Below are 13,415 nucleotides of genomic sequence, written 5' to 3'. Positions count from 1 at the left end.
ATACTGTGTAATAATCAAAACAGGGCAATCAGCATTTACGAGTCTCTAGGTTGGATGCTTTCACGGTCTTTTCTAATTTAGAATCTAGTTACCCTACTGTACTTTGTGGACTAAAACTAATTCTTCTTAGCTGTATTTTGTACCTATTATCTCATGAAGGAGGTCTGTTGTAGTTTGGCATGAAGCCACTTAGGAAGGACCTCATATCGCATGGTACTTGTCACACTTCTCTATTTTTGCTTTTCTTGACCAAGGGAGAACAAGTTTAAAAGTGTAAAGTGAGGCTAGGCATGGTGATGTGTACGTTTCGTCCCATCTCTGAGAGGTAGCAGCAGGAAGATGTCTGTGAGTTCAAAGCCAGCCTGGTCAACAGAGTTCCAAGCTAGCCAAGGATACAGAGTGAGACCCTGCCTCAACCCCCCTGCCCACCACCAAATAAAATAAAATAAAATGAAAGTGTAAGATGAGGCTCAAAATTGTATGTAGCTTTTTTTTCCCTAGAGACTTGGACCAGAAACTTCTCTTTTCTGGGGCACATAAGAGACTAAGTCTTGTTGGCTCTTGTACTCTAATTGAACCTGACTCACCCAACAAGTCACAAGAGGGATACCTGGAGTCTGTAGGGAAAGGAAGCCAGTCAATCTCTGGTCCCTTCCTTGGGGAGAAAACAAAACACCAGGGAAGTGTTTTCATGAAACCACATTGTTACAGGTCGTATAAAAAGAGTAATAGCAGGTCCAGGAGGCATAGCCTGCTTTTGCCTTAATGGAACCTGAAGAAACAAGTATGTGGCTCTCCTTACCCATTAAACCTTTAGAAGCAAGAGTCACTTGAGACTTCTGGTATTCTACTTACTATAAAATTGTGAGCAAAGTAGATCAGATAACACTGGGGAAGCTCCGTGTATCTAATCTACTGTTCTCTGCCCTTGAACGTTGGTTAGGTTGGATCAAAATTCATTGCCAGAATAAAGCTAGGCCTACATTTTTTTCAGAGTTTTCTACAGACTTTGGTCAAATGTACCACTTTAGCTGTAGTTGGGCATGCAAGTTATCCTTACCTGATTAAGGAAGGCCTGGGGAATCAAAATTATTTCTGAGATAACTCTGTTCTTCAATCATGAAAAAATTATCCAGTGGTCTAAAGCTGGAGAACTTAGTAAGTTCTGGGAACATAGGTTAAAACATGGATTTCCAAGCTCATCTCTGGAAATCCTGAGTCCATAGATCTGCAGTGGAGCCAGTAAAGAATTTTCATTTTTAAGAAAGGCCCTGTTGCTGCTGATGCTGCTGATGCCTGAACCATACTCTGAGACTTTAAAGTCTAAACCAGGGAAAAGCAAGTTGTGGTCTGAGGCTACATTCGCTGCCTGGCATGCAGCCAGGCATTTGTTTCCTGTTTGTTTTTCACTGTTTATAGCAGCTTTCACATCTGGAAAGCTGAATTCAAGTTACAACAGAGACTGTACAATATTTACTTCATAGATATAAAAAACCCTTCATAGATATAAAAAACCTCTCCTGATTCATCTGCATTTCTGAAGCACTGCCTTTTTACTGAATAATTACCCTGAATAGGTATGCTTTATGCATTTCCAAGTGTGGATAAATGATTGCTTATTAACAAAATTCAAAGGTAGCAATAGAAGTGACTTCTTTTAGTAATTTATTATTTTCTTGGTCAAGGATTAATAAGCAGAGCAATTACCATTAGGTAGAGGTTTAATGTATTTTCATATTTAAAAAAATGGAGCTTGGAGGGTGTTCTTATTCTTGAAAGGACTTTTCCAGGACCTATGAGTGGTTATTTGGTGAAGATGGAGGGAGATGACAGAATCAAATCTTGACAGTAACTTCGAATCTAAGCAACATCCCGAAGACCTTCAGAGTCTAATGACATGAACCCTACTATGGCAACAGTGGCTCAGGATGGTTAACATCACAGCTACATGGGGGTCAATATGTTTTATCTGAAGACTTGCCTGCTCCAGAATGGCCACTTAATTGTACTTTGAAATCTATGAAAAGATATTATTCCAATACAAAACGTTTGTTTCCTTTGGATATGTGTCTTTTGGTGTGTTTATCCAACAAGATTTTGCTTTGGTCATGGCATTAACTCTCATGGAAGGATTTCCTTAGGTATTGGATTTCCAGTACAGAAAATACATGTTAATCAGTACATACATTTTTAAAAATCATGATCAGAGATTTAAATATTGCTTTGCAGAAAAAGTTAGCTGCTATGCCTGACCATACAGATGTCTCTCTAAGTCCAGAAGAGCGAGTCCGTGCTCTAAGCAAGCTTGGTTGTAACATCACTGTTAATGAAGACATCACCCCACGCCGCTACTTCAGGTCCGGAGTAGAAATGGAGAGAATGGCATCTGTGTATTTGGAAGAAGGAAACTTGGAAAATGCCTTTGTTCTGTACAACAAATTTATAACGTAAGTCTTGTTTTAGAGGTCTTTGGAATAAGACAATTGGAAAGATATTCATGTGATGTTTTCATATGGCAGTTTGGATTCAATGATAGTTCATAGTCAAATCAATTTGACCATTTCCAAAAACATGAAACATCCATGTTTTAACATAGCAAGATATGCTTTGGAAGGCATCCAGATACCCTCCCTGAGTATCAGGAATGGGAGGAAGGATCAGGAGGAGATGAGGCTCTCAACAGCCAGCCTAGGAACTATGTGCTTCATTCATAATTTCATGTTTCATGCTGCCCCCCTGCCCCCACAGGCACATAAATTTTCTGAGAGGAGGAGCCGTATTGCTCTGTCTAGAGCATGTGGAATGGACCATTAACATTTAAGAATTGGATTTAATGGGTTGAGACTAAGGACAAGTTGGGGTATACAGGAGAGATGTGGTTCCAGGAGAGGGTGCAGAGAAGTTCCTTTCACATAACACTTAGCATTTTACTTTGAAAAGGCACCTTCTTTGGTTATACAAGAATTTAGTATACAAAAGAGCTTTCAGAATGTTGAGTGAAAGTGACAACACCACAGTGGCCATCCAGAAATTGCGTTTCCCGTCAGATTGTTTTTTAGTAATACATTCTAGTTTAATTGTTCACATAGTGGATTTCAACTTTCCCTACAAGTTTTTTGACTTAACTGGCTGGAAATGTCTCCTGTTACCAACAGTGATTGAATCTAGGCTAAACTTTTTGTTGCTTTAATTGAAAGTCACATGTTAATTTCATTGCTTTGCCTTTAATTGTCAAATATATTATGTGTATCTGTGATGTGTGTATGTTTTTATGTCCATACACATTTTGAAAGGACTAAATCAGCTACTTGATATAGCTATTACTTCACATGCTTGCCATTTTTTGTAGTGAGGATATTTAAAAATTGACTGTCTTGACACAGCTTTCATTACAATCACCATGTTGTATACTGGATCTCTAAACTTCTCCTACCTAACTGAAATTTTGTACCCTTTAACGTCTTTTAAAATGTGTGTGTGTGTGTGTGTGTGTGTGTGAAGTACATCCATGCCAAGTGCACACATGGAGTTCAGAAAACGACCTCATGTACCAGCCCTCACCTTCTACTTTGACACAGGGTTTCTTGTTGTTGCTCTTCTTCACTGCTGTGTATACACCACTGGACCGTAGACATCCAGGCTTTCTCCTGTCTCCACCTCTCTTCTCACTATAGAGGCTCTAGGATTACACATCTGTCCTTTTGTGCCCAGCTTTCATGTAGGTTCTACAGGTTCAAACCCAGCTCTTCATGCATTACCCAGTAAGCCATCCTTCCAGCCTGTTTTTGATTATTTGTTTGCTGCTTTGGTTTCTGTTTTTATTCTTTGAAACAAGGTCTGGCCTGTGACGTACTATTTAGCCAAGGCAGGATGACCCTAAACTTGTGATCCTCTTGCCTCTACCTCCCAAATATGCTCACCTGCCTTTGACTTTTAAAAAAATATTTTATTTATTATTTTTATTTTATGTGTATGAGTGTATTGCCTGCATGTATGTGAGTGCACCCGTGTCGTGCTGTCATGCAATGCCATGGAGGTCAGAAGAGGACTTTGGATTCCCCTGGAATTGGAGTTAAGGATGGTTTGTAGCCACCATGTGGGTGCTGGGAATCGAACCCGGGTCCTCTGCAAGAGCAGTCAGTGCTCTTAACTGCTGAGCCATCTCTCCAGCCCATTGCCTTTGACTTTTTAAAATTGCACATATAAATGAGATCATTTAATATTTGTCATTTTGTATTTTGCTTATTTCATTTATAATTTCAGTAGTTTAGCTGGAGGTTTATTCTGAAAATATTTACAAAGTTGAAAAAATAAAATGTTTCTAAGAATTGTTTTTTTAGGATCCTACCAAGAGCAAAATCAAAAAGTTTGTGTATTATATAGTTTTACAAGTTAGTGAACTTGGAAATTTAGAGATAGTCTTCATTCCACCTGAGAAAATCACTTGTTTTTAGAAAGTTGAACAATAAATATGAAATTGAGTGTTGTCTACCACAACCCATGTCCAGAACTTTCTAAAGTCTTATTTTCTGAACTTTATTATCAATGAATAATGCGTTTTCCTCCTGTGAGTCCAGTTTTGCACACACCTCCCACTTTGGGTCCAGTTTTGCACACATTCCCTGAGCAGCACTCTCATGAAGGAGGGAGAGGCCATTGACCTTTTGTAAGTACTCAGAACACTCGAATCCTTATCACATAGTATGTGAGAATTATTACTTCACTTATTCTCCTTGGGCCTCAAAGGTGTGTTGACAAATGAGGCCTTATGGGAGAAAATCTCCTGAGTAAGCCTCAGCTCTGAGGGTGTGTGATTTTATTCTATTTCTGAAAGTCTTTGGTAGCTAACAATTTTTATGTAATTTCTGTAATCCTGAGCTGCCTCATTTCAGAAATGAAAGTTATGGGCTGGGTGTGGTGGCACACGCCTTTAATTCCAGCACTTGGGAGGCAGAGGCAGGCGGAGAGATCTCTGTGAGTTCAAGAGTTCAAGACTTTTACATAGTGATTCAGGCCATTTGGGGCTACAGGGAGACCCTATCTCAAAAAGATCTCCCCCAAAAAAAGAAAGAAAAAAGGAAAGAAAATGGAAATTGGGAGTTATGTTAGTATTTCAGTCTGTCCTACAACCCTGTCATTAGGTGAGATGAGATATCATATTAGAGGATCAGAAGTAGCATGTATACCCCAGTATGACCTATTAAGGAAAGGCTGTTCATTCATTTTACAAATTGGTATTGATCACTCGTTATGAGCTGACGCTCTTGCTCATGCTGGGGATGCAGCATAGACAGAGAGAAACCTCTGCCCTTGAGAAATGGTATCTGCACTTTCTCTGGGAACAATGCACCTGCTTTGAATGATTTTTCATTCACTACTTTTATATCTTTTTCTTCCAAAAGGAAGAGGAAAAAAACTCCCAATTAACACCTCATAATCCACTAGATTCTGGTTGCCATTTCTTTTAGCTGTGAAATTTCAGTTCAGCATGCTTGACAAAATACATAATGATGATTCCTGACTCACATGTGGTTTTTTGAGTCTCTTTCAGGGATGAAAGGAATTTACATCTATTGCTCAAAGCTCTTAAACACATAGAAAGTCAGATGGTGGCCTGGTAAGATCACATAACCAGGACCCGAAAAAGACTAAGGAGACTGTATTGAGGGAGTATGTAGAAATCCTGACCTTATTAACTTCTTAACTCTGTTCTCATTTGTTTAGCATAAGTACTTGTAATGCCAGGATAATAGTAATGCCAACCTTCATTGAAAAGGTAGGTGGAAAGACTGTAGATTAAATAAAAAGTTAATGAGTGAGTCATTTTTTTTTTTTAAAGGATGCTCATTCTCAAAAAAAGTCATTGACTTTTTGCTCTGTTTTCTCATTCTTTAGATTGTTTGTAGAAAAGCTTCCCAGCCATCGAGATTACCAGCAATGTGCAGTACCTGAGAAGCAGGATATTATGAAGGTATGATGGGTCTGGCTCTTTGGATCAAATGTCCCTAAGTATTAGTATTGATCCACCACTCCCTTCCTGTCCTCCTCTACCTCATCCTCTGGGGAGTTTGAGCGCAAAACCTTTATTCCATTAGCCTTGATGCTCCGATTCCTTCTGAAGACATTTAATGGTTCTGGTTGCCAGTGTGAAGTGTTAATTGACATTGGTGAAAGGAAAGAAAAAAGAGTGAGGTCAGTAATCTATGCTGTGAAGGAGGAATTAGTTTATGGTTCCTCTTAGAGACTGAGAGAATTGCTCTTTCCCTGTACTTATTTCAGGCAACCATCTTGACTGAGTTTGATTTTTCTGCACAGAACAGAATAACTATTTGAAAATGTGTTGATTTTGTAGATAGCTTAAAAATCTAATAGCTTTAGTTATAGTTATACGCAGTGTACATTATGATATTTGAACCCCTCTTCCCCTGGTCCTGTAATTGGCAATGGTCTCATTAAACCACATCGATTGTCTAGTGACATTGTAACCATCTTAATTTGTGTAACTATAGTCTGTGATGTTCAAATAACAGCAAAATCACTGAAATGCACATTTCTTACACTGCATCCTTGTCATCAAGTGGCCTGTGACTACCTCCTACTTCTAGAGCTAGGCTTATATGTTAAAGTGTTGAAGGAGTAACCTGCCTGAAATACACTCAAAGAAAAGAAAGATTGTTGCAGGGGATGGATTTCTCACAAACATTTGCTATAGAGCTGAAAATACTGCTGAGAATATATCTTTTTTAATAAAAATTTGCAAGATTTCCCATTCATTTGCCTAAAATAGCTTGTGTTAATTTTATATGGACTTAAAACAATTTGTACCTAGCCAATCACAACATGAAATTTTTAGATAACTTTTCAAAAAGTTATATTTGACCATATAATGGAATAAAGCCTCTCTTTCCAGTCTTGTGAGGCCTAAGGCTGCCTGGATATAAAACTTTTATTTTTAGTGTTTATTTATTATGCATATGTATGATAATGTATGGGGGGTGCGTGTCATGGCACACCTATGGAAGGTCACTTTGACTCCTTTGTGCGTTGGTTTTCTCCGTCCACCTTTATGTGTGTCCTGGGGATCAAACTTAGGTCATCAGACTTGCATTGTGAGCACCTACCCACTGAGCCATCTTACCAACCCAGGACTCAGACTTAAAAACAAATATTTCTAAAATTTATTCTTTGACAATTTCATGCATGTATATAATAAATTTTGATGATATTCACCCCATTACCCTCTCTTATTCCCTTCACTGTTTGCTGAACCCCATTTTTATTCCCAACAAGCCCTCCTCCTACTTGTCCTGCTTTCATGATTTATGTTTTTGTTTTAAACCAACCCACTGACTTTACTGTTGCTTGCTTGAGCACAGGTCAGGGATTATTTACTAGAAGATAGGCAGCTTAGCAGTGGCTAGACCACTGAAGAAAATGGCTCCTCTTTCCCCAACAACCATGAGGTGCAAATAGCACCTCAAGGAAAAGTGGGGGGTCATGATGTGGTCCCCGTCCCCATGATGGAATCCTGCCAGGCTCTAGAACTCAGATTGTGACAAATGATCTTCACTCACGCACTTTGTGATCATGTCTTCATGTAGCTTTTTCTCTCTTGCTCATTCAACATCAGCATTCTGTAGAGGAACCAAAGGCCTCTCCTAGGCTTCCCAAGTGATTCCTTTACTATAATTGAGGGTTGTTCTCTTTTTCAACAATAGAACACATTTCACGAGTATATACATTTCTCTTATTTATCCTTATTAAACAAATGGTTAGGTGAAGGAACAAAAGAATGAGTGAAAGGCAAAACATTAGGAGGGCAGAAAATGTGATAGAAGAGTTTAGCTAGAGGTGAGAGGCTTGGGTCCTAGTTCTAATTGGATCGCTAACTTGCCTGTATGGCCCAATTGCATTAGGCCTTTACTTCCTCTCCTCTAAAATGGAGGACCGTGATTAGATTATATCCAGTTTCCCAGGTTTTCCTGTTAAGAATCACTGGGGAAATTATCTGAGACACATTTCCTTACTACGAAATTCCTGTCTAGAGATGTGAATTCAGTAGGTCTGGGATTAGGCCTTGGAATCTGGGTTGTTATGACGGGCGCCTCACCTGCTTTTTACTTTCTGATATGCCTATGAGTCTCTACCCACTGCACACCCTACAATATCTTGTGTAATTCTGATGCTACATGATTTACATACTCAGTGTGTAATTCTACACTTACCTAAAAATTGGTACCTGCCTAAACAAAATGTTTAGCTAACCAGTGAACTCAATAAAGATCTTATAAAGGGATAAATACACATATTTTTTTTTCTTCATTGCCAGAAGTTATACTTTGGAACCCTAGAGTTGAGAGATCTATTTTTCTGTTGCCATCTTTGGCTACTTGTGACGATTTCTGATATAAATATGAGCTCTTTTTCTTTCTTAGCTGGTGTCCTGTATGAGTATACTACAAGTCCCACTAATCAATATGTGTATGTATTTTTTTTAAAGAAATTGAAGGAGATTGCCTTCCCAAGGACAGATGAATTGAAAAAAGACCTGCTAAAGAAATATAACTCAGAATACCAAGAATATTTGCAAAGCAAAGTAAGATCAGTTGGTACATTTATTTCTTGACTGTTTTCTGTGAAAATGGCATTTGAATTTCATTTCTGTATGAGTTTCTAAAATATCATATGCATTTAAATTAAAAATTAAAGATGCAATGATGCAGAGCTGATAAAAAATTCATGTTGATGTCCACGTTAGGCATTTGCACCAAGGATATGGGATTTTTATTTTCCTAAAACATCTAATAAAGCAATGCATTAGAAAACAGATTTCCCACAGTGATTTAAATAGAGCTTTTGATCAACTCTTGTGAAAGTCACCTTGAGCCATCTTGCTGTATCTTTCTTTTTCAGTGAACAGAAGCTGTAGAGAGTAGGAGGAATAGTGCATGATTTCTGGTGTACTTAATTATGGAGGCCTTGGAAATATGAATTCATTTCTTAAATATGACAGTCAACATTACATCACAATAGAACAGCTAACCACGTGTGTAAAACATGCTCACAGTACCAAAGGATGGTGGATTCTGGATTTTTATTGCATAAGGAAAAAATAAAAGCATAGAAAGAAGAATTGACTACTAAATCCTTGGGGTTCTCCAATCCAAAATGCAAATTCTTATAAAATTGTTAGAAGTGTGTTTTTCCTTGTTGTGGTTGGATATTTATTTGCTTTGAAAGTTGCCACCTTCACTAACTCTTCTTAATTCACACCACCTCACTACTTCTGCAGACGGTCAGTCACAGAACTTCTTAGCCTCTGCACCTAACTCGAAGCCTGGTTTACATGAGGTGTTTTAAGTAAACAGTAGAAGAACTGTGGATCGTGCTCCTCTGGCACAGCTGCAACACGTTCACCTGTAATATCAATGCCTTCGTGCCTACACTTGTGTCCCAGTGGAAATTTCTGTGGTGATAGAATGGCAGGAGCCATTCACAGGAGAGAGGAACAGATCTACCTGTAAGCCCTGGCTGTGGGCAGCACTGGTATCATCTTAGAAATGCAGGACACTAGGCGCATCCTGGACATACTGAATCAGAATTCCTAGTGCTAACAAGACTGATTGATTCGTGTGTGTGCATATATACCACCTTATAGCATCTTCTGGATAACGGGTTCTATTAACATCAGTTAGAGAACACTAAAACTTGGTATTCCCTAATAATGCCTGGAAATTATATAAGGACTGGGATGTTGGAATTCTTTGTTTTTAACTGAGATTCTTGTTGAAACACATTTTGGAACTACTTCTTTGTGATTCCCCTTCATAAAGTGTTGGCAGAAGATGCATTCTGCAGACAAATGAAAAACGGTTCTAGGATGCTCTCGGCAAGAGAACTTTTTACAGTGATGGAAATGCTCTATTTGGCATTTTCAATACAGCAGCTACCAAGTGGCTGTTGAGTGCCTAGACTGGTGTGCCTGAGACACCACACCTCTAAGTTTATTAAATCTCAATTGGTTTAAATTTAAATAACTGCATCTGGCAGGTGGCTACCAGATTGGGCAGTGCAGTCTGGGGGTGAGATACTTTGTTCCAGGCGGTCTGATGGGTCAGACAGACAAGTCTCCTGTTAATATTCCAACATTTAGAAGCACAGGAGAATATAGGAAGCCTAGTTGCCAGGCTGCCTCTGGTGAAATATGATGGATTTAGAGCTGCTCTCTTCATCAAATTAAGAGGAGAGGCTTTTGCTGTGCTGTGTATTTTTCTCCCTGTTTTAGTATAAACTGACTGTCAGGGAAATTAAAAGTGCCTAATCCCAATTTGATGGAGTTTTTTTCTAAACTAAAAAAATGTATTTTCCTTTGTGTACGTGAACATTTTGCCTGTAAGTGCGCTAGGTGTGTGCAGTGCTTGCAGAGGCAGGAAGAGGGCATGGGTCTCCCAGAGCTGAAGTTATCATTGGCTGTTAGCCCCCCATGTGGGTGCTGGGAATCAAACCCAGTCCTTTGCAAGAGCAGCAACTACTGCAGCCCGTTTTATGTTTTTGACTTTGAAATTAACCTTTTCTTCTGGCAACTATCTCTTTAGAACAAATACAAAGCCGAAATTCTCAAACAACTGGAGCATCAGAGATTGATAGAGGCAGAACGGAAGCGGATCGCTCAGATGCGTCAGCAGCAGCTAGAATCCGAACAGTTCCTGTTTTTCGAAGATCAGCTCAAAAAGCAGGAGTTAGCCAGGGGCCAGGTGCGAGGCCAGGCGCCCTCGGTGCTGTCAGAGCAAACTGATGGAAGCGCGCTGTCCTGCTTTTCCACTCTCAAGAACAACTCCCCACTGAATGTGTTTGCAGATCAGCCTCGGAAGAGTGATGCTCCGGATTTCGCCAGCCACTCTCCTCCGGTGAATAGGGCCTTAAAGCCAGCAGCTGCTCTAAGCGCCGTTCAGAGTAAGTGGCGTAGTGACACCAGCACTAAATGCTGCGAATGGCAAATCAGGCATTTCAGCCTTCTCGGGCTTTTACTGTAATTAACTTTAAAATCCAACTAACATGACTTGTCTGATGATAGAACAACCATGTCATTGAATAGATTTTTAAATGAGAATTCCAATAATTTATTTTCCTTCTTTGTTTCCTTATTTTTTTTATCCAAGAAACACATACATCTTAAAGGTAAACACTTCAACTGGACAGGGAGGAAGACACTGGGAAATTGTTTGCCCAGACCTTTACTCAATAGTAAAATGCCTAAGCTCGGTGTATTCAGTGACAGCATCAACTGAGAAGGTCACAGACACACAAGTAGCTAATTTCTGAATGTGTTTCTGCCAACAGTGGTGGCTAAATTAGTGCTGGCAAAGTTTCAAAATCAAATAGGCAATTCTTTTTGACAGGTGTGTCATGGAATTTGTGCTCCTGTTTCATAGAAGGCAGCCATTTTTTATGCTACTTTACTAGTTATTATTTCCAGAAAAATGTGCTTTTGTTTACTGATGTCCCACTTTCATTAGGATGTAAGAAACGCATACTAAAGGCAACAAAGACTATTTAAATATCCAGTGTCTTGAGGTATATGAAGTGCGTCCTGTGCTTTAAGTATTATATTTGTTGTGTGCCGAAAGAAAACACACACGAAACAGTTGTTCTGGGCACAAATGTGCAAAAGTGCTCTCACTACACTTTGTTTATTAAATAATTTGCATACAAAATGTAAGTTTGCCCTCTTCCTACCTAATCAATGCTTGTATAAAGATTTTTTTCAAACAAAATATGGAAAGTGAAACACTCTAATTTCAACTTTGAAGTTTATATTTAACTTCAGCTGCTCACCAGAAAACAATTTTGAAGGATGAGTCTAATATTTGTTTTTTAGCTTTTTCTCCCTTTTCTTTGTCCTGGATTTAGTGGTTGAAAGGCTGCGATGTGTAGTTTTATCAAGAGATCTTTGCCACAAATTTCTGCTGCTAGCCGAAAATAACACAGTGAGAGGAATAGAAACGTGTGGAATCCTCTGTGGAAAACTGGTATGTTTCACCTCTCTGAGTATGGTGGTATTAATAGCACCAGCTTTCTTGTGATCAGTAGAGCAGGACATAAGCGTGCTGGGAGGTGTAACTATTATGATTTTACCTTACACAGATTTGCTTTTTAAAATTACTGCCATTATTCATGCAGTTAGCTTTCTGGGAAATGAATTGCAAATTCTCAGGAACACTATAAAAGCTTGTTTTAAAGAGTCAAATCATAAAGTATTTAGAAAAATGGTAGATTACAAGTCAGTCTTCAAGTTTCAGAAGTTCGTTTTATTTGCTAAATCAAATTTCCATGTAACTGTTAATTCCATACACTCACTTAATTGGCTTTCTGCTTTTCCCGGCGGCACATACATGCCTTGCCGCTGCCTTTCAAATATGTGTGGACTAAATGTCAAGCTTTGCTCTGATCTTAATTAATTAAAGGCAATAGTTTCAGCAACCTAAAATCTGTTTGCGCAGGTCAAATTTAATTTAGACGTTATGAGAATGTGATTTTTAAAATGTCAAAATAGAAGGAGATAGAAGAGAGAAGATGCATTTAATTTGGAACAAAGGTGAGATTTGCGTCTTATGAGGTCTTCACATAGTTTCACTACATACCAATTTACAGTTCTCGGTCCAGGCTTGTTTTCATTTTTCAGTATTTAGTCTAAATAACACCCTTTTCTTAACACACATTGTTCTGCTGAATTTTAGTGTTTTACCATCAGTTTTACCATCAGGAAGCCAATGACCAAAGGCAGAACAACTCGCTAGCTCCTACCCACGGTGACTTTCATTGACTTTCCAAGGGCCATGCACTTTAGGCCCTTCTCCCCTGCAATCATGCACTGTAGCTAGTCGACTGGATTATTCACTCAGTCCTTCATCAGACAGATACTTACTGAATACCTCTATGTCGGAGCCTTTTGTATAAATTCAGTGGCCTACAGCAGCCTTAGGATCACAGCAGCCACATGATACTTGCAAGGTGCTTGTGCCAAACCTGACAAATGATTAATTCTGAGTGCCTGAGTACTCTTGGCACAGGGCATTGTGATGTGTGGCACTGGGAAACCTCAGCTTGTCTGGGGTAGGCTAGAAAAGGGCTTGCAAGCAAGATGGAAGGTACAGTGCTCGATCTGCAGGAAAACCTAAGGTTGGAAAGAGGATGGTATAGTAGAAGGATGGGAAGGCCAGCAGGACTGGAAGAAGACATCACTTGACACACTAAACAGCTCTACAGGATGCACCCATCTGTTTCTAGACACTCTTTTTTCTATCCTTATCCTCCCTGGGGAGGACAATTTGTTTATTTTTTCTTTTTTTCTACTTGCAAAAGCTGAAACCTTGCTTTAATTTTGGAAGATGTATGTGACGTTTAGAAGAAATTCC

At 39.1% G+C, this 13,415-nt stretch overlaps 1 protein-coding gene across 2 annotated transcripts in view; it reads left to right on the top strand.

Moving 5' to 3' along the window:
- Positions 1-13,415, top strand: part of Stambpl1 (STAM binding protein like 1) — a 55,046-nt gene that overhangs the window by 33,959 nt on the left and 7,672 nt on the right. Inside the window, exons 3-7 of one of the 2 annotated variants that reach the window (XM_008837843.3) lie at positions 2,230-2,447; positions 5,896-5,971; positions 8,501-8,596; positions 10,596-10,953; positions 11,911-12,029. In XM_008837843.3, the coding sequence (XP_008836065.1) occupies positions 2,230-2,447; positions 5,896-5,971; positions 8,501-8,596; positions 10,596-10,953; positions 11,911-12,029 (867 nt within the window). Of the gene's footprint in view, positions 1-2,229; positions 2,448-5,895; positions 5,972-8,500; positions 8,597-9,292; positions 9,521-10,595; positions 10,954-11,910; positions 12,030-13,415 lie in introns of those variants that run through there. The other variant, XM_029565790.1, reaches the window with a different exon arrangement.

The sequence above is a fragment of the Nannospalax galili genome, unplaced genomic scaffold (genome assembly GCF_000622305.1).
Source record: "Nannospalax galili isolate Female #2095 unplaced genomic scaffold, S.galili_v1.0 scaffold498, whole genome shotgun sequence".
Lineage (NCBI taxonomy): Eukaryota > Metazoa > Chordata > Mammalia > Rodentia > Spalacidae > Nannospalax > Nannospalax galili.
The sequence above is the reverse complement of the archived record's forward strand: the minus strand, read 5'-3'. Positions and strand labels throughout refer to the sequence as shown.